Raw genomic sequence first — 18,671 nt, 5'->3', positions numbered from 1 at the left:
AATAATATTTCCATTTTCCACTATTTTACTGACTATTTGATCCTACTTTCATACTTTCACGTTTTCCCCCGAGAATTACAACACTGACATTATGAAGTTAATGATTCTGTAAAGTCCAGATCCATAAATGCAGAATGGCAAACAACAACCCTGATTTCACAAGGTTTCTATGCAAATCTAAAGAATATATCAAGACTCTACAACTTGGGAAAAACAACAAAACTGTCCAAATGTACAATGAACTCTTTTCTCTCTTTAATGTGAATACTCAAAATAATTTCTTGACATGTAAATCAGAAATCAGAAACTTTATTTGTTTTGAACGTTGAACTTTGACAAACATTTGTGGGAAGTATTTAAACGTAAAGTTGAACAGCCTCTCTCTAACTCTGAACACACTCTGCTTCAACAGAAGGGAACACAGAGAAGTCACAAACCTTAGTTTGGTTAAATACAAACCATCTATGAAAGTTCAGTGATAAACAACACGTTTTTCAATGGCACCAACATAACTCTTACTTTCACAGCACTGACTCGGGTTTGTCCTGAGCTTTTTGCTGAACATAAAAAAAATGACTATAAAGAAATTTTAGTCATATTGACGGTATAATTTTAAAGTGAAACTTCAGCTAATTGGAGAAATCTCTAGTTTAAACACGTCACCTCCTCCATTTTGGTTTTGATTTGAAAACTCTTGATATGTCGTATTTGTTAGTTTGGCAGTTACAAATGCTCGCTTTGTGGTGTGAAAACAAAAAAATGTATTCCCCTCAGTCCTTAAGTAGAAAGTTGTACATCCCGAAGTCGTGCTCGTTGGGCATGACGAGCTTATCTGCCCTGGCTTTGGCGAGATTCTGTTTTAGGAAAGCCCGTCTCTCAATCCACTCCTTCAGCTCCTCCGGACTGTGGGCGTAGTCACAGCTCACACCGTCAGCACAGCCGCCAGCCAACCTGTCAGTCATTAACAGGACGTCAAACGTTTAATCAGATTTCATCATTTTCATCATCATTTTTTGATTTTGGTCTCCACCAACTCTTGGTTGTTAAATGGACTTGAAACATTTACACCATGTCTTTAGCCTACATGTCGCTGTGATCCTCCTCTGTAGCCACGTTCAGGTTTGCGCACACACAGCACAAGCTTGCACCACTATGCTCTCACCCAAGGGGCACGTGACGACATCAGTGAGAACTTGCGATAGCTGCAGTTACTGATGTCGTCACGACCCCCATGGACACAGATCATGTCTGAAAATGGCTTAACGTTTGGGCCTTTTGAAGTTCAGCAGAGTCCGAAAACGGATCCAATAGAAAGTCTTACTTGGGGCAGAGTTCAAAGTTTGCTCCAGGGAAACGGTAGAACCACGTCAGAGCCTCGTCTTCTCCTTCACAACTGAACAGTCGCTCCTTGTGCTTCTCAGATGAGATGTGGTTCTGCCACTGCCGCTCACTGTTACTGTGTTTACCGCACAGACGGCAGTGGAAGCCGCTCTAAAGACAAACAGGAAGGATTCTTAACACCTTTGTCTGACAGGTGACTTGATTGAACTGAAAAACAACTGGAAACTCACCATTGGTTCAGCAAAGTCAGTTGGCATGACAATAAATTTCTCTTCTGAGACGGGCTGGGCGAGCGCGGATCCATCTGCTTGGCGGTTTGGGCCATTTGATTTCAGCCATGTGTCATATACCTGCTGAATGTCTCGCACTGCAGACACACACAAAGGAAACATCTTATCTCTAGAGCTACGTTCACACTGTTCACATTTTCTTGTAAAATGTGGTCAATATCAGAACCAGATAAAAAAGTGGCTGAAATCTCCTGTATGTTGGTGACTTTAATAACTCACAGTCATTATTCTTCATAAACGTCCAAATCTCCCTCTCCTCTTGGCTGTGAGCAAAGCTGCAGTTCCCAATGTAGTTACAGACCTTCTTCTTCAAAATCTGGGCACACATCTGCAGAGACAAAGCTCTGTGTAGTTTGAACGAACATCACAAAGTACACAACAGTGACACTACACTCACAGACAACGTAAAACGAGCAGCAACCTTAAAAGTCCAGAAATATAGAGATGTCTGCGATGGATGAGGAGAGCTTGTCTAAAAGTACATGTTGTACTTTTCAAGTGCCAAAGACCAGAGGATCACACCTACCTCATACTGCAGAGGGAGGTTCTTGGCGTTCGGCAGTGGTCGGACCTGAAGCCATTTTTGTCTCATTAAGGATCTGACCAGCAGCACCCGTCTGTCTTTGGTCCATCTGAACATCAGGTCACAGGAGGACGACAGAAAAGGAGATATATGTGGAAATATTTATCGACTGGATATCTGATAATATGACACGGCTGTGTTTACAGTTTAGTTTCTAGACTTGTAGTTGAATTGTTTTGACTCACATGTGCCTGGCCTTAGCAGTGCAGTACTTGAGAGCTTTGTCTGGTTCACTGATCAGACCGTCCCTCCAGCACTGAGCGCACGCCAACTTTATCTTCATGTTCAGACTCTTTCCTCCTCCTCTAGGTTTGATACCATCACTTCCAGGAGACTGCTTAAATTAAATGATAAATAAAAAAGCATTTTTCATCTCGTTTCACTCATGTTTTTTTTAAAAGCTCTTAAGTTTAGAGTGCAAACAAGCAGAGGGACGTAATGTTAGTGTGACTCATAATCAGACTATGACCTGTGACATGAACGGAATAATCTATTAGCAACACATGTAAACATAATCAAAACAATGTCTGAATATTAGTGTAAACGTCAGTGTGTCAAGAATTATAAAAAATGGCTTCTTACTTTATTCCATTTCTGTATGTTTGACTTTTGTTCCTGATTGTCGTGATACTTTGTGGCTACTTTCACAATCTGATCAGGGCGGAGACCTGGAAATAACACAAACACACAGACATTAACATTAACTTCCCACTCATATTAAGAGAAACACTCCAAGCTGCTTCTGTCCAGTGGTTTTTACTTACAAAGTACTACTGTCAACAACTCTAATAACTGTGTTCAACAAAAAAAATACACTCATGCAGTATTAACAGTATTCATGAACTTCTCAGCCACTCGAGGGCAGCAGATTTAAATATTAATACAATAGAACATTGATATAGTAAACACATTGTGCCAAATTTAGAGTACACAGCTTTCAGTTCACACGGCACGACTTGCTGCACTGTGAGTTCATACAACTCAACCAAGAGGCTACAGGGTCACACATGACACAATATTTCACTAGAGCTGCTTTCAGACATGCACTCAGCTCCAGATAATCTCCTGAAGTTCTCCGGAGGGACTGTATGTGAGCACATCTCCTGCTAAAAACTCTGGATAATGTCCGAGCGATACCCTGTCAGAGCACAGTGGTGGACATCGGTCAATAAACGGGTCGAAGAATGTTTGTGGTCTAAGAGAGAGAGTTTTATTGAAGCTTTCTGCAGAAAGGATCACACAGGCAGGGCGGATGCTGCGAGTGAGATGAAGCGAAGCGTCTGTGCCAATATTTGAGTGTCTCTGTGTGCGTTACTCCCTGGAGTCAATAAAAACCTGTGTCTAACGCAGAGTAATTTGACCTGGGAGAGAACGCGGATTTTATCCATTTTATAGATGTTAGTGGGTGTTGGTGTTTTTTTTCTGCACCTGTGTTTCGCTGAACCTTCCAGGTTTTGAGCTCTATGACGGAGTGGGCGTGGTGGCAGCTGTCCTCTTTCTGGCAGCCGTACCGAACGGCTTGGTGGCATAAATCCAATTGGCACAGGCCAGTCAGCGGACGGACCTTTCGGTAGTTCACATTGTGGGTCTTCACCACAAATGCCAAGCACCTGACGGGCACAGACAGGGAAAATAAACTCAGTGTGTTTAACATCGAATTCGCAGGGACATGTACGGATGTAAACAAACTCACTTGTTTGCATCAAAGCTGTGGCGGACATCCAGGTTGGAGCAGAAGTTGTCCCTGCAGCGATTACTGATGATTCTAGGTTTACCGTCAAAGCACTTCTGCAGAGACAGAAACAGACAAGAACAAAGAGAGGAGCAACGACAGAAAGAATGGATTAACAACAGCACAGGACAAAGACCAAAGAAACATTTGTAGATTAAGAGAGTTTTTAAACATTAAGTGTTTGGTAGCTTTATTTATTCAAGGAAATCCTACTGATCAACAAAATAAAACTTATTCATTCATAAATACATAAAGGCTGGCATAGTGTACAATTGTCATCTCTCTTCAATTGTACACACATCATTATTAGCAATTCATCCCAACAAATATGAATAATATTGCTGCCAACATTACTTTATTTCTACATTTCAATCGAGTGTATAAAAGCACGAACCTGGCAGAGGAACAAGAACGTGCCCTTGTGTTCCTGTAGCAGGTGAATGACGCTGCTGATGGGATCCAGTTTGACGGGTCCTGTCTCAAACAGCAGGTTTCTGTCCAATGTCCCCTTTCTCTCTTCTGTCCAAACATCGAGCTCCAGCATGTTGTAGGCAAACGTACATTGTTCTCTGTACCTACACAGGCCTGAGTCAGAGTTCTGCACCTCTGCACATGCAGGAAAACACAAGTTACTCACATTAATACAATCCTGTTATTCAACCATCTTTACTACAAGCACCATCTTTATAGAGACAGCGGTTTGAATCTGGGAAGTTGGGGAGTGACTCATCAGAACTGGTATTAACATCTTTCCTGAATGATCCAATCACAAGCAGTCGTTGCTAAATACAGAAAACGAAACTGAATGGGTTCCTGACTATTAGATGTTGAGAATCTTACCCCTGCAAAGTACAAAGGGCCCTCTGAAGGACGTGCAAGGAGGCATCGGTCGCACTCTGGTCCACTCTGAAGGAGACGCTGCCTTTCGTCTACACAACAGAATGTCTCGTTTACAGCTGTGAACCAGGTCCGGCTTGTGAACAAATGTGTAAATCCCTTCACCTGAAAACACACAAATTAGTTTTAAACGAAGATATTTCATAAGGAACAGATGGGGTTGATGTTTCTGTTTTTTAAAAAGTTAATATTTGCATATAACAAAGCAGCATGACTTTGATTTTGTTTCAGTAACAGTCAGTTTCAGATACAGCCGCATCGCTAACGTACCTTCCCGAGGGAAACAGGCAGAGCAGGCCTGCAGGAACTCATGGGTGGAGGACAGGGGGTTCCTACATGAAACTGGTTCTTTGTTTTTCCTCTCCTTTAGTGCCACAGTCAAAATAAGATTTCAGTTAATGCTTAAAACTGATTTTAAAAACAGCTGGGAACACAAGCCAGACAATCAGGCTTACTTTGTTCTTTGGAGATTTCATTACTGGAGCGACAGCAGAGTGAGAGCCTGGGACACCTGAGGAGCAGGAAGAGAAAGTTATGTCTGTAATATGTACACGCTGTGATCAACAGGTTGATGTCTTAAAAAAAGGAAATTACTTCCTTTAAATGTAAATCAACTGTGTGCGTTACATATTTCCACGTACGTGTATCTTTCATTTCCTCAACATAGTCACTTTAAATGTGGTTTCATAAGGGGAGTTGGGCCTTCAGTAACCTTATCTATTTATAATTCCACTATCTATTCGCTGACTTCTAGTCGGTTACATAATGAGTCACCATAAAAATATAATCACCAGCTCGGATGAAATCAGAGATCAAGTCCAGGCCTGTTCTTCCATTAACTGCTGGCAGAGCCGCCCCAACACCTTCCACTGAGGAGAAGGAGTCCAGGACATCGAGGGAGTCGAGCTGGTCCACAGCTTTCACACCAAACGTCGGGACATCCATGCACTGAGCAACTGGATCACACACAGTCTCCAGGTCATCAAGTTCATCCAACAAATTATCAAGGGACTTCTCCTCCCTGTCCAACTTTGTTTTGGATAAATTGACTTTCTCAGTAGCAGCAGCAGCACATGGCATGGTATCCAAGAAGTCATCCAGGGAATCAAGGCCATTCAGGGTTTGTAGCGTTGCGGAGGTCACCCGTAAACTTGCAACACCTGCGCCAACTCCAGAGAAGTCGTCTAAGGCATCCAGAGCCTGAGAGGTCAAGAGGTCATCCAGGGTGTCCAGTTCTGCGGACGTAGTGCTGTGCCCACCACCTGAAAATGAATCCAGGGAGTTGAGTTGGCTGGCGGCTGAGTTGAAGAAGGCAGGGGGCAGCCGGGGTGTCGGGGCAGGCAGGGCCGAAGGAAATGTGCGTGTGGACGTGCTGGGAACCGAGTACGCGGTCTGGCTGTTTGTCTGGAAAACATGAATGAAAGAAACCTTCGTGAAAATGGAAAGTGAAAGTGAAGTATGCTCCGGTTCTGTTCCAGGAGCAGGATTGCAGCTCCTTCCCATCGCAGAAAAGTTTTACCAGGATCAACTTTTCTTTTGAACAAACAAAAATGTGTCTGAAAACAGATTTTTACCTCAGTTAACTCCTGTTCGGTGGAGAAGCCGTCGAGCAGACTGTCCAAGTCGTCTCCCATCAGCTCGGAGTCCTCCACCATATCTGTCTCAACCCTGTCAGGCATTGAGGGGACGACAGGTTGGGAGCATTTGGGAGACATGGAGGTAGCGGTGGACTGAGGCATGCTGGGAAAACTGACTGAAGGAGAAAATAATTCAGTTAGATTGCACCTGTAATTTATTTTGAACACATTTTTAAGAACTTTATTATGAAAAATAATGTGGACACATGCATTTTGCCTGTATTGTTCATGCAATCTTAGGCTTCATCCTTACGACTATGTTTTCGTTTGAAAACAGACCAACGGTTCTATAGATTTTCCCGCCGTCCACACGACTCCGGATCAACGTTTTCAAACGAAAAGCAAGTAGCAGAGTGGATGTTTCAAAATAAAGTCAGCGGCAAGATTTCACACCTGGTGCAAGACCACTGAGAGGATTCACCCCATCTCCTAAATGACCACCAGACACCTGCAGGGGAGAAGGGAAAAAAACCATCTAAGAACATCTGAGACGATGCTTGAAAAGGGAATAATTTCTTTGTAAAAATTAAACTGTTTGTGGATCATTAGAAAAGATTGATTGAAGCTTTGCAGGAAACATGTTTTTTAAGAAGTATGGTGGTGAGCGTTAGAGACAGTGTGGAACTTGCCTTGTTGGCTTCAGTAGTGTTGCCATTAGTGACATCTTTTGTCATAAGTGTGTGTTCCTTAGAAAGACAAGGAAACAAACAGGATGTGAGAGACAAAGCAAACTGAGACCAGAGAAGATACTGCATATCTGCACCATGTCCCCATGAACATAAAGAGTGAGAAAGAAGAAATTATCTTTCTTTACAGCGGCTGTGTTTTTTTTATATCTTCGGATGATACCAGTCCCTTACACCGCGTAGTTCATTTCATACTAATAACTTTATTCATAAAACAATGGTTGAAATGCAGAAGGAAGCACTTCAAATTAAATTCAGGAACATGATTCCTCAGTGAACAAAATCTAAATAATAAACATTTTACTAACCTTTGCGATGATGTAGGGTTTTCGATTTTTTAGTCCCAGGTGGACGGCCAGGTCCTGAGCCAGCTCATTCACATCTTTATCCTGTTGAGAGTAGAATACAATCACATGAATTCATTCAGTGCACAAGCTACTGACATGTCACTGTAGTTAAACTGATATTTCCCAGGTCAAGAATGAACTTCTCGAAGCAGCTTCCCTCCATTACCACCACCAGCTCTTTCTCATTACTTTATGTTCCTATGCATGAAAACAGCAGATTTGCATTTCGGCTTCTGCATTGACTTTCCCACTTCTCCCTTTCCTTTACCAGGCGAGTGAAGAGCAGACAGTCGGTGGTGCAGCTGTAGGCCTCCTTGTACTTCCCAAGCTCCTTCAGACACAGTGCCTTCCTGTACAGGGCCCTGCTGCTTTCCTTACACAACGCAAGAGCGCTGTCGCAGTCCGTCACACCTAGATCATACTCCCCCTGTGGACAACACGGACATGAGAATAGTTCAAATAAGAAATAAAGTACATGCATGTACTTTTTAATTTACGGTGAATTCAGTTGAGACAGAGAATGTGCGAAGTGTTTCCTTGGTATGCAGGTTTAAGCTCAGTGGCCTTGTGCTGCTAATAAACACGTCCAGATGATTTAGCGCTGGCCACATTCTTTTCCAGGTGGTAAATCAGACAGGTCATTTGTTGCACTGTTAATCCCACTTAGTCAGACTGAACCACTGCTTCTCTAAACACCTTCTCCTCCCATTACTTTACATCATAATGTATATTATTTGATTTACAGATGACCCTGAAGTTCATTAAAGGACATATAAAGCATAGCTTTATTCTAAAATGATTTGTCTTTCAGTACACTGGAGACTGCTTATAACTGGTCCAGGTCAAAAGTTCTAGATTTCCAGGATCCAGTGCACTGACAGATACTTGATTTCGTGGATATCAGCTAAATAAACCAAAGATAAACTCAGACATCCCCCCAGGTGTGGAGGAGCTGCACTGATGCTCACTAACACGTTCAGTTTCAGCGTTTCAGGACAGAACGTATCTCACCATCCTGTGGTAAGCAGTAGCCCGGTTGACATACAGGCTCTCCAGCAAAGCTTCTGGGATCTGGATGTTCTCTCCTGTAGCGTAGCATGAGACGTTCAGGCCTTCACTGAACTCTCTCATCGCCTCCACCCATTCTCCTTCTCTGAACAAGGTGTTGCCCTCTTGGAGCAGGTTGCACACTAACTTGGTCAGGAAGTCCTTGACGGAGGAAAATATGGGGGGAATATTTTCTTACATGGTTTTATGGATGGTTTTAGATTCTGAGCATGATCACAGCACACATGTGTATGGAAAGAAAGGACAGCGGCTCTAAAAACACCATGATGGACATGAGTACAAGATGGTTTTTTTAATCCATTTAGTTTTTTAGGTTTCAACTTCGGCTGCACGATTGGGTAAAAAAGTAACATTGTGATAATTGTGGAAAATATTGCGACATATGGACAAATGGTATTTTGAGTATGAGTGCTTATTATCAATGAAAATGCACAGATTACTGTTTTTTATACTATTCATACTCTTGAACTTAAACATACACACTAAATACTGATGCTGGACAGACACCAGATCTTTCATTTAAATTAAATTTCAACTTTTTTATTTATTTTAACTTGGGTAAACTGAGAGATGGTCGATTAGAATAGAAGGATGAGTTTAATAAAGAGACACAACAGAGAGCACACTGGGAAGTCTGAGAGTTCAGCAACAAGTTATGAACGAGAGACTGTGAATGAAAAAAGAGAGAGAGCGAGACAGACATAATAATGTGTGTGATGATGACAGCTGGTACCTGGTAGCCCTCAGGCTCTGGATAAGCCAAGGAAGACCTTCAACAAGAGAGGGAGCGTTACTTAGAAGTGGAGGTGACAGGGCAGAGTTATCAAAGATACGAGTTAATCACAGAAAAAAGCCTGTTCACCAAAACCTCCTTCCCAAAAAGACATAGTACAAATTCATAAGCAAAGCTTGGTGGTTTTTTTCTTTAATTTTATGAATGACGATATTATAACGCACATATTATACATATTCTGCATGTTTTTATTTTATTTTTAGGCCGGTTTTACTTTTCAAATCAAGATCCATTCACCAAGTTAAACAGACATAGATTTCTCTAACATTATTATTATTGGTGTTTTTTTACTTTGATGAATGATGATGAAATAAAGCACATGTTTTCATATTATACAGATATTTATACACGTCTTTAGGCTGGTTTCATTTTCACTGAATTGAAAATTAAAATAACTCACTGTATGAACGTCAGAGCTTTGCTTATCTCCTGTTTGCGGTTGAGTCTGTCAGGGTCCATGCTGGTTCACTGCAGGAAGAGCAGACAGCACAAGTAGATGAGTAACAAACACTGAAGACATGTTGACAGAAGCTTCCTCCTGAAGAAGAAGAAGAAGACAACGACAACAAGCACCTCTGTGTCACATATGAGAATCAAACCTCCAGGACAGAGACTGGGCCTGAGCTCAGGATCATCCAGGGCTGAGCTCAGAGGCCCCTGACCCCGCATGTCTCCCCCCGGACTGGGCCGGTTACAAACACACCTACCTGGGGAGGAGAGGGATCATGCAGCCGGGACATTCAGAGGAGCTTCCTGCAGAGTGTGAGGAGGGGGAGACGAGGACAGAGTGAATCCAGGGCCGAGCTGACAAACACAGGAAGGAGCTGAGGCGTCAGGACTTCAGAGATTTTAAGTTTCGATTCTCTGCAACTGCTTCAGTCAACAAATAGCTACACTGGCCCTTTAAGAGACGAACCCTAGAAGCCCTGGGCGAGGTCTGACAGGCACAGAGTCCTGCAGGTTCAATGCGTGTTCATGCTGTGAGAGAGCTTTGAGCCCAGAGTCAGGTCTGACAGGCTCACAGATCAACTCCACCTACAATAACTAAATAAATTCACACGAGTTGAACTTGACACCAATGGCAATTAAACACGTGTCATTCTCACCTGACAACACAAATACACCCCCCCTATTCATAAGCAAATTAAATTACAAACGGAACATATAAAAATTACATTGACGAAACCAATTAAATTAAAATACATCATTATTATTATTGTGTGTAAACACTAGCATCCATAAAGAGGTATCCTCTGTAACAATACAAATACACCCCCTCTATTGATAACTGACTAAATGAATAACAGCTAGTCTACATATACACAGGTAAACTAAATTCAGTTAATCATGTTTAAGTTCAGTGCATCAACAAATAAAAAATAATGTTGAACATATTTAAATTAATTTTAATACCAAATAGAATAACATACATTATGGCAATAATGATGAATAGCATGAATATAAAAGATGTAAAATGATTTTTATTGTCAAATGAACTTCAGCTTCAGATATATATATATATATATTATATGAGTCCTGATATATTTTGTTAATTCTAATATAGATCCAGTGAAATGACGTTTATACACCACGGTTCTGATGAAGTCTGTAAAAAACCACAGAAGAAGCAACAGCAGCGCCGTGAACGCACCGTTGTAGTCTCACCGGACTACAGCTCCCTTGTCCCCCCGCTGTGTGCTCGTCAGGCCGGGCAGTGAGCCGCTGGTTTCGCGTTTGAACGTCGGGGACGAGCGGGAGCGGGAGACCGGAGAGAAGCTCAGGTAACGTCGGTGTCCGTCCGTCGGGATCGGGCTCATCAACGCAGCGACTCTGTTTAGCGACGTCTAAGGGCGCAGCGGGAGCTAATGCTAACAGCGGGGCGGCGGTTTGCCGTTGACCGGGCGGAGAGGCCGAGAGTGCGGCCACGCTCCGTCTCACGTTACCCGCGCTAGCTAGCGGACTGTCACATTTTAACGCCCTTGTGACCGCCGGTGAATCCGGTGTTCCGGGTCCCAGGAGCCGCGGAGCGTGAGAGTGAAGCCGCTGTTGTCTGCTGTGACCGGAGGCATCATGGTGTCAAAGCTGCGGGGATAATGTTAGGAACGCTCGGCTAATGCTAACTGCTGCTGACGAGGGTACATCCACTGCAACACGGTGAAGTCAGCGTGTGTTTGTGTGGAGCAACAACACACACTCTCTCCTCCGGGCGCAGGTTTAAACCGCTGGGTCACTGCCTCCACCTGAAAACTAAAAGTTTTTAGTGTCTCGTGTTCTCTGTAGATATGACGACTCTTATTATTCAGGGTCCAGATAAACAAAAGAACAACATCGATTAGAACACGAGCCCAGAGAAATGTTGTGTATGAATATTAATGGTCCTTCATTCACAGAAGTAGATTCAAGGTGCTGAACAGGGAAATTAAAAAAAAAAAAAAAAGGAATAACGCAGATAGAATTACAAGAAAACAATTTAAAGGTGCAGTGTGTAGAATTTACTGACATCTAGTGGTGAAGTTGCGTGTTTCAGCTGAACACCCCCTCACCCTCCAGTGTGGGCTACTGTAAAAAAGATAAACATGGCGGCCTCTGTTCTGTGTGACAGTTTGTGTTCCTGCCAACGTCACAGATAACAGATGAGTAGAGGTGTTGTCCCCTGTGCTAATGTTATAATAATAATAAGAAACGTTATATCTACATATAAAACCTTTCCAGTATTTGTTTAATTGGGGCAGAACTGAACAGAGATCATTTCGATGCAGAATCAATAGTAAAAACGTACGTTTGTCCCTCAGGTGTCCAGATGGCGTCAGACATTGTTGCACAGTTGGCCGACTCCCTGGCCAAGGCTGGAGTCGAGGATGGAGAGCTGAGCTACAAAGGCCAGGGAAGAAAGCTGGATGATGCCCAGTCAGGTGAGTGTCAGCTTTCACTAAAGCTGCTTTCAGACTGACTCTGAACTCCAGATAATAACATTGAGAGACACTGAGAATGAAAATGTCAGAGAGAGAGAGGCTTTCTTAGGAGGTTCTCCCACCAGCCTCCTGGTTAAAAATCCAGAGAATGTCCAAATGAGGTCACGTGAGAAAACATCAGGAGATTATCTGGAGGATTCCCCGAGAGCCAGTGGGCGTGTTGATGATGTTTCCAACACAAAAATGAAGAAATAAACAAATATAGAAAACTGATATTCAGGAGAGCGTTTGGTGAGAAGGGCCAACGTTAGTGTTGATTTGCTCTTCTGCTCTTCACCACAACGATCCGCTACAACGCAGTATTGCCGATGCTGCACCCACCTGCCTGTTCATCTCATGCTCCATTGTCCTCTCACTGGTGAACAAGACCTTAGTGTTACACAACACACCACTATTTTCTCTCCCGTCCTTTTTTTTTTGTGCTCAACCAATGATCCGCTCTTCCTGTTTCCCCTCTCCAGTGGAGGAGATTGTGAAGCAGATCCAGGACTTTGAGGGTTTACAGGCCCTGAGGTTGGAGGGAAACACTTTCGGGGTGGAGGCTGCACAGGCCATCGCCAAGGCCCTCGAGACAAAGAGCGAGTTCCAGGTTTGAAGTCTCTCAATTTTTAGCCAGTCTCCATTTGAATCTCACAGTCAAGTTCATCCATCTATACAGAGTAAACCAATTTATACAGAATATATTAACTGTGTTCTGTAAATATGTAGTTTACACACTTTTAAACTGTCCGTCATAATTGTATTAAACCCAAAGTGACATAAAATAACTAAAACAAAAAATCTTTTATTCTTATTTACTCTTATTTTAGATATTAGACTTCGATATTTAATTTACTTACACAACGTCCACTAGGTTGAACATGGTTAGTGTTAATAACGTTTATGTTCCAGATTGTCTCTTGGTTGACACTGACACTGTTTTTAATCTCTCTCCCTCAGCGCTGTTATTGGAGTGACATGTTCACAGGTCGTCTGCGCTCTGAGATCCCACCTGCCCTGGTAATTCTACTTCGTTACTGTCCATGTCAAAGCAAGATGAATCTTCCAGACTTACCATCTCCTGAAATATTACATATCTGTAACTTGCACCCCAGCAGAAGCTTTTTTGTGGTCCGCTGCCTGACGTTCATTTTGTCCCTTTCTCTCGTGCTATAGAATTCACTTGGTGACGCTCTGATGCTGGCAGGAGCCAGACTGACTGTTTTAGACCTCAGTGACAATGCCTTTGGGCCGGATGGGGTGAAGGGCATCGAGAGGTTGCTCAAAAGCACCGCCTGCTACACACTGCAGGAGCTACGGCTCAATAACTGTGGCATGGGAATCGGAGGGGGGAAGGTAGGAAGTCATCAGGACTAATGTCGTCATTAGTTGTAAAAAATTAACTTAAGGGATGAAGATACAAAGTTGTACAAATTAAAGCCCGACCAATGTGGATTTTTGGGTCTTAATACTTCATCAAACCCTTATGACAATAATTTAACTGAGGCTTTATACATTTTATTATAAATAACTATAAATAAAAAGAAATGCAAATACAATGAAATATATCTAACTTTAATTAAGAAAGTATTTTTTCACGTAAAATGGAAACGTAACTATACATTTGTTCTGCATTGTTTACTCTATTAATAAAAAGATTTTGTATCGAGGCATACCAGCAAACACAAACCCTGAAACTAATGTGTGTGTGGAAGACCTCAAAAAGGTCAACCAATAAATCGGTCAGCCTCTGTTACAAATGTTAAGATCCTTTTAAATCTTACTATATATCTATTGATTCTTAGATGTGATCAGAACTGAACGCATCTTTTTCTGGATTCCTCAGATCTTGGCTGCCTCATTGATCCAGTGTCATAAAAAATCCAGTGCCGATGGCTCGCCCCTCAGCCTGAAGGTGTTTGTTGCAGGAAGGAACCGGCTGGAGAACGATGGAGCCACCGCCCTCGCTCAAGCTTTCCAGGTACAGATTTATTGACTTCTTGACGTTTGAGCACTTTATTGTAAACTGGCCGAGCGATCTGGGAAAACATAAAATACCACATGTCAGGCTACATTTTTATTCTTTCAACCCGTGTATGAGATTTCACAACAGCTCATACTGTCAGTTCTTTATACGGCTTGACCATTGTTCTTCTTCAGAGATGTTAAAAAGTTGTTATTGTTAACTGCTGCCTCTCTCTGTGTAGAGCTGCTGTGTGACTGACAGCAAAATAATCTCACAGCTGACACTTTTGTTCCCAGTTGATGGGCAGCATGGAGGAGGTTCACATGCCCCAGAATGGCATCAATCACCCAGGTGTGACGGCCCTGGCCACAGCCATGCAACACAACACAGGACTCCGCATCCTCAACCTCAACGACAACACCTTCACTGAGAAGGGGGCTATCGCCATGGCTCAGGTACAGAGACAACTGAGATTAGAGAGATGTCCGTCTCTATCATTTGTGCTTCGACTAATGATCTCTTTAAGGTTTGATGTATGTGAGGCTGTAGCAGTTAATGTCTGTATCCTTCACAGGCCCTGAAACATCTCCGCAGTATCCAGGTGATAAACTTTGGAGACTGCCTCGTGCGGCCGGCAGGGGCCACAGCGATCGCAGAAACTGTATCAGAGGGACTTCCAATCCTCAAGGTCAGGGAGTACTTTAGAACTGGGCTGTCACTGACCCTCAGAATAATCATGTGTGTCTCATACACCTTTAGGATATGTCCTCATCTTTTTCTAATGTTTCTTTTTACATCCCTCCCTTTTTGTGAAATTTCACAGGAACTCAATCTGTCTTTTTGCGAGATCACAGAAGAAGCTGCTCTGGCTGTGGCACAAGCAGTGAAGAACAAGGATCAGTTGACGAAACTGGACTTAAATGGTACAAAACATTTTGCTTTTCACATATCTGTTCATGTCAGTTGGGTCAACACTAACTGGTTTTGGAGCTTAAATCGGTTTCATTTCATGTGAATCAGCGAAACGTTCCTCATTATGACGTGTCCTGACAAATTAAAAAGTTGCCTATCCCATCGGCTTGTGCTCAGTCAAGTGCGACGCCCAGTGGTAAAATGTGGTATACCAGTACAGTGTGAACCATTTGAAAATGTTTACACTTGTGCAACCCTAGTAAATATGAACAGTTTTTAATTTTTCTGTATTAAAGAATGGATAATGAACGTTTAATAAAGATGCTATTAAACTGGTCAAAAGTACGAAAATCAGCTTTTTCCTGTAGTTTGAGAAGAGAAAATTATCTTTTTCTGATTAGAGATGTTAGTTAGAGAGTTTCTCTGTCTTTGATTTGACCACTGGGTATAAAATGATCTCTCTGGGTTTCAGGTAACTGTCTTGGAGATGATGGCTGCAAAGCTTTGAAAGACGCCATGGAAGATATGAACATGGGTGAGCTCTTAGGATCCCTCAGGTAATCATGTTCTACTCTTTAGCTCATTTGGTGTTAACGAACTCAATCTGTCTTTTCTCTGCACGTCTCTGTCCTCTTGTGGAGCAAAACCTCAGTAACGAGCTGTGAATTGTAATCTGCCTCAGTGACGACGAGGGTGAGCTAGAGGATGATGATGAGGACGAAGATGAAGACGAGGAGAAGGATGACGATGATGAGGAAGTGGATGAGGAGGAATTAGAGGAAGAGGAGGAGGAAGAGGAAATCCTTGACAACAAGGTCAGATAAGAACCTCATCAGGCATAATAGGCAGATTTGTGACTGAATGCAAAAGTTAACATTCTACAGAATTATTTGCACAGACAAGTTTGAAATTACACCTGATTCATAAACTTTGATTCTGTTGCCGCAATGAAAACCTGCTGAGCAAATAATTGGGATGTTCTGATATCATTTTTCCTTCCTGATGCTGATTCTGATGCCTGGACTTTTCGTTTCTGCCGACACCAACCATGTGTTGTTTATTTGACTTTCTTTTCTCTCCCCTTTCGTTATAAGCCTTCTACTCCTGTGTCGGCGCCCCGGCCACCAGATGTATCGTCCTTCCTCAGCTTTCCATCACCAGACAAATTGCTCAAACTGGGGGCCAAGAGAGCGTTGCTGATCGAGCAGCAGGTAAACACAGAAACGCCAGCTCAAGTTTTTACCTGCAGAACCGAGTTCTGAAGGCTAAAAGGAATGTCCCGGGTTTACGGTTAAGGGTTTTGATGTTAAGAATAAAAATGATCTTGGTAATACAGGAATTAACCTCTCTTCTTTTCTCTGTAGGTGGATGTTAGCGATGCTACAAAAACAGCTGAAGCTTTCCTCAAGATAGCGTCAGTGTACAAGGAGGAGAATAATGACGTGAAGAACGCAGTGCTGGACAGTATCGGTGAGACACATCACCCGCTGTAATATGTGAATATTGGGCTTCTGTGTCTTGTATTGAGGAACAGGATTTTTAACTTGATCTGTTTCGTCACAGATGCTCTCCTGAAGAAAGCTTTCTCCACTCCTTCCTTCCAAGGCTACAGCTTTGTGTCATCTTTGTTAGTGCTGCTTGGACTTATTAAGGTACACTTTGTTTACACCTGTATTCCTCACTTTACTTTCATTACATTGTCCTTTGCTTTTTAACACGTTTTTCCTCCGGCCGCTCAGAGCGAGGACAAAGTGAAGCCTGTGCTTGTGGTTCCCGGCCACCTCCACACCTTGGAGCACGTCGTCAGACAGGATTACTTCCCCAAAGAGAACGTGGCCGTCCTCGAGGCCTTCATGTCCCGGTAAGGACGTGAACGAATGAGCCAATCAAGAGGCAGCTTGCAGGTACAAAATACCAGGATTATTCATTCCATCTTTAGGAGTGAAGCACAAACATGAATGTTTCTTACACTTGGTGCACATAGTGTCACTGGTGGCCACACTGTGGTGGTTGAATAATCTCTGTTCCTATTAGAAAAATAAGGTTATGGTAATTACTCTTAAATTATAAACCTTCATTTCAGTCCTTGATGATTTAGTGATGCAGCCTATACAGCAGCTGGTGGTGGCTTCAGTTGTTGTGACAACTCGAAAGGTTAAGTTTGTCCAGCCTGGGCTGCAGCCTCCGTAGAGCGGACCGTGGTTAAAAGGGTTTATTTTGGGGGGAAGAAAAAAACACTTATTTCTGCCAATAGATCCTTTTCACCTAAATCTTAATCAACCTATAATCAGTAATGTGTGTTTATTATTCACAGAAACGACAAGGTCCTGGACTCATGTGGCAATGCAAGAAACGGCCTCCAATCAACACTGCATAGAGTCGGGGCTGACAGCTAAAGATTGTGGATACACACACACACACACACACACACACACACACACACACAACTCATGGACTTAACTTTGACTGATGGACCCCAATCTGATGCAGAGCAGCATATGTGAAGAAGACTCCACCTCCTCTGTGTTCTTCAGCAGCACACCCTTTGTGTTTGGAATTAGCTGACACTCTTATGGCATTGAAGTATTTCAAGTACGCTCGTATGACCACAGGACAGCACCGACATCTTGGTCTTCACGCTCTCTGTTTTCTGGTGAAGAAGAGGAGGCTAACCTAACGTTTGTGTGTCATGTCCTGGTTTGTGACACGTGACTGAAGCACATTAAACTTAGTTGCAAACTAAAGAAGTTCTGAGCTGGATTGATCTGGACTTGAAGCATCAGCCGTTGTACATTTTCTATTTCATATCTACCTTTACAGGGCTGTTTTTTATATATATATATATATATATATATATATATCAAATGTTTTTGAAATTCAAATATGTACAACCAACGGTATTAAATATCTATTCAGCGGTAAATATAAAAATAAGACTGTAAAGGCAACTTTAACAGTCAAAAGGGATTAGACAACTATAAAAGTTTGTTCTGCCTTGAATGAGGCTGAGTTGGGGTTGTTTCAAAAATAAAACTTTTTTTGAATGTTTGACGTCTTTCACAGTCTTTGTACATTATTAATTCATTCTTGATGACAAAAGCAGGCACATATCTGGAACTGATACCGAATGAGCTTGTGCAATTTGATGCAGCTTAATAAACTAAAGGTTGGACCTGGACATGCTCTACTGAGATTCATCTATTCTAGGTAATTATATTTTTCTACAAAAGTAAAGGTGAGCTTTGGAAAAGAAATGTCTTGAAGCCAAAGAAGTAAAAAGCGCAGACGTGCAAACCAAGAATAGTCAGTTAAGTGTCTTAAATTAACAAATGCAGTACAGTCGCCTTCCCCCAGGGATTCTGGCTCCCAACTGGGTAGAAAATGTAAAGCCAAGGTGTTAATTTGCAGTGAGGGGGCACGGGGGTCAGGGGTCACTGCTAAAGAATCTTTCAACGTCTTGTTTGTTAG

The 18,671-nt window shown here is 42.5% G+C and overlaps 2 protein-coding genes across 8 annotated transcripts; one reads left to right on the top strand and one right to left on the bottom strand.

Annotated features, from left to right (window-relative positions):
- Positions 1-293: 293 nt before the first annotated feature.
- LOC109642177 (zinc finger CCCH domain-containing protein 7B-like) lies at positions 294-10,420 on the bottom strand. Of its 3 annotated transcripts, none has more exons than XM_020106859.2 (23): positions 10,082-10,420; positions 9,775-9,842; positions 9,315-9,351; positions 8,525-8,722; positions 7,782-7,940; positions 7,475-7,555; positions 7,110-7,166; positions 6,874-6,928; positions 6,418-6,596; positions 5,635-6,247; positions 5,299-5,354; positions 5,114-5,207; positions 4,787-4,948; positions 4,341-4,552; positions 3,908-4,002; positions 3,643-3,824; positions 2,797-2,882; positions 2,400-2,548; positions 2,158-2,263; positions 1,851-1,959; positions 1,572-1,708; positions 1,322-1,491; positions 294-951 (listed from the first exon to the last, which is right to left on the bottom strand). In XM_020106859.2, exons 2-23 carry the CDS (start codon positions 9,831-9,833, stop codon positions 771-773), a joined length of 3,177 nt encoding a protein of 1,058 aa, XP_019962418.1. In that variant the 5' UTR covers positions 9,834-9,842; positions 10,082-10,420; the 3' UTR covers positions 294-770. The 3 variants fall into 3 exon arrangements, with proteins under 3 accessions (XP_019962418.1, XP_019962417.1, XP_019962413.1); XM_020106858.2 differs by having other exon boundaries at positions 2,400-2,551; positions 9,948-10,354; XM_020106854.2 differs by having other exon boundaries at positions 2,400-2,551; positions 10,082-10,346.
- Positions 10,421-10,994: 574 nt separating this feature from the next.
- On the top strand, positions 10,995-18,251 carry LOC109642178 (ran GTPase-activating protein 1-like). 5 transcript variants are annotated; one of them, XM_020106860.2, is made up of 16 exons: positions 10,995-11,155; positions 12,167-12,286; positions 12,808-12,935; positions 13,286-13,345; positions 13,502-13,681; positions 14,172-14,306; positions 14,588-14,746; positions 14,866-14,979; positions 15,115-15,214; positions 15,676-15,760; positions 15,886-16,018; positions 16,298-16,414; positions 16,568-16,673; positions 16,767-16,855; positions 16,943-17,064; positions 17,518-18,251. In XM_020106860.2, exons 2-16 carry the CDS (start codon positions 12,175-12,177, stop codon positions 17,597-17,599), a joined length of 1,722 nt encoding a protein of 573 aa, XP_019962419.2. In that variant the 5' UTR covers positions 10,995-11,155; positions 12,167-12,174; the 3' UTR covers positions 17,600-18,251. The 5 variants fall into 5 exon arrangements, with proteins under 5 accessions (XP_019962419.2, XP_019962420.2, XP_069381773.1 ...); XM_020106861.2 differs by having other exon boundaries at positions 16,943-17,107; XM_069525672.1 differs by lacking the exon at positions 10,995-11,155 and adding an exon at positions 11,459-11,586.
- The last annotated feature ends 420 nt before the right edge of the window (positions 18,252-18,671 follow it).

The sequence above is a fragment of the Paralichthys olivaceus genome, chromosome 5 (genome assembly GCF_024713975.1).
Source record: "Paralichthys olivaceus isolate ysfri-2021 chromosome 5, ASM2471397v2, whole genome shotgun sequence".
NCBI lineage: Eukaryota > Metazoa > Chordata > Actinopteri > Pleuronectiformes > Paralichthyidae > Paralichthys > Paralichthys olivaceus.
This window is presented reverse-complemented; position numbering and strand designations above follow the sequence as displayed.

Excerpts from the sequence above, each read along its gene's own strand:
- LOC109642178 (XM_069525671.1), top strand. The coding sequence starts at position 11,488 with ATGCTAACTGCTGCTGACGAGG. Across the intron at positions 15,761-15,885 it reads GAGCTCTTAGGATCCCTCAG|TGACGACGAGGGTGAGCTAG; the intron begins GTAATCATGTTC and ends AATCTGCCTCAG. Across the intron at positions 17,065-17,517 it reads CTCGAGGCCTTCATGTCCCG|AAACGACAAGGTCCTGGACT; the intron begins GTAAGGACGTGA and ends TATTATTCACAG.
- LOC109642177 (XM_020106858.2), bottom strand. The coding sequence starts at position 9,833 with ATGGACCCTGACAGACTCAACCGCAAACAGGAGATAAGCAAAGCTCTG. Across the intron at positions 2,552-2,796 it reads ACATACAGAAATGGAATAAA|CAGTCTCCTGGAAGTGATGG; the intron begins GTAAGAAGCCAT and ends ATTTAATTTAAG. Across the intron at positions 1,960-2,157 it reads ACCTCCCTCTGCAGTATGAG|ATGTGTGCCCAGATTTTGAA; the intron begins GTAGGTGTGATC and ends TTGTCTCTGCAG.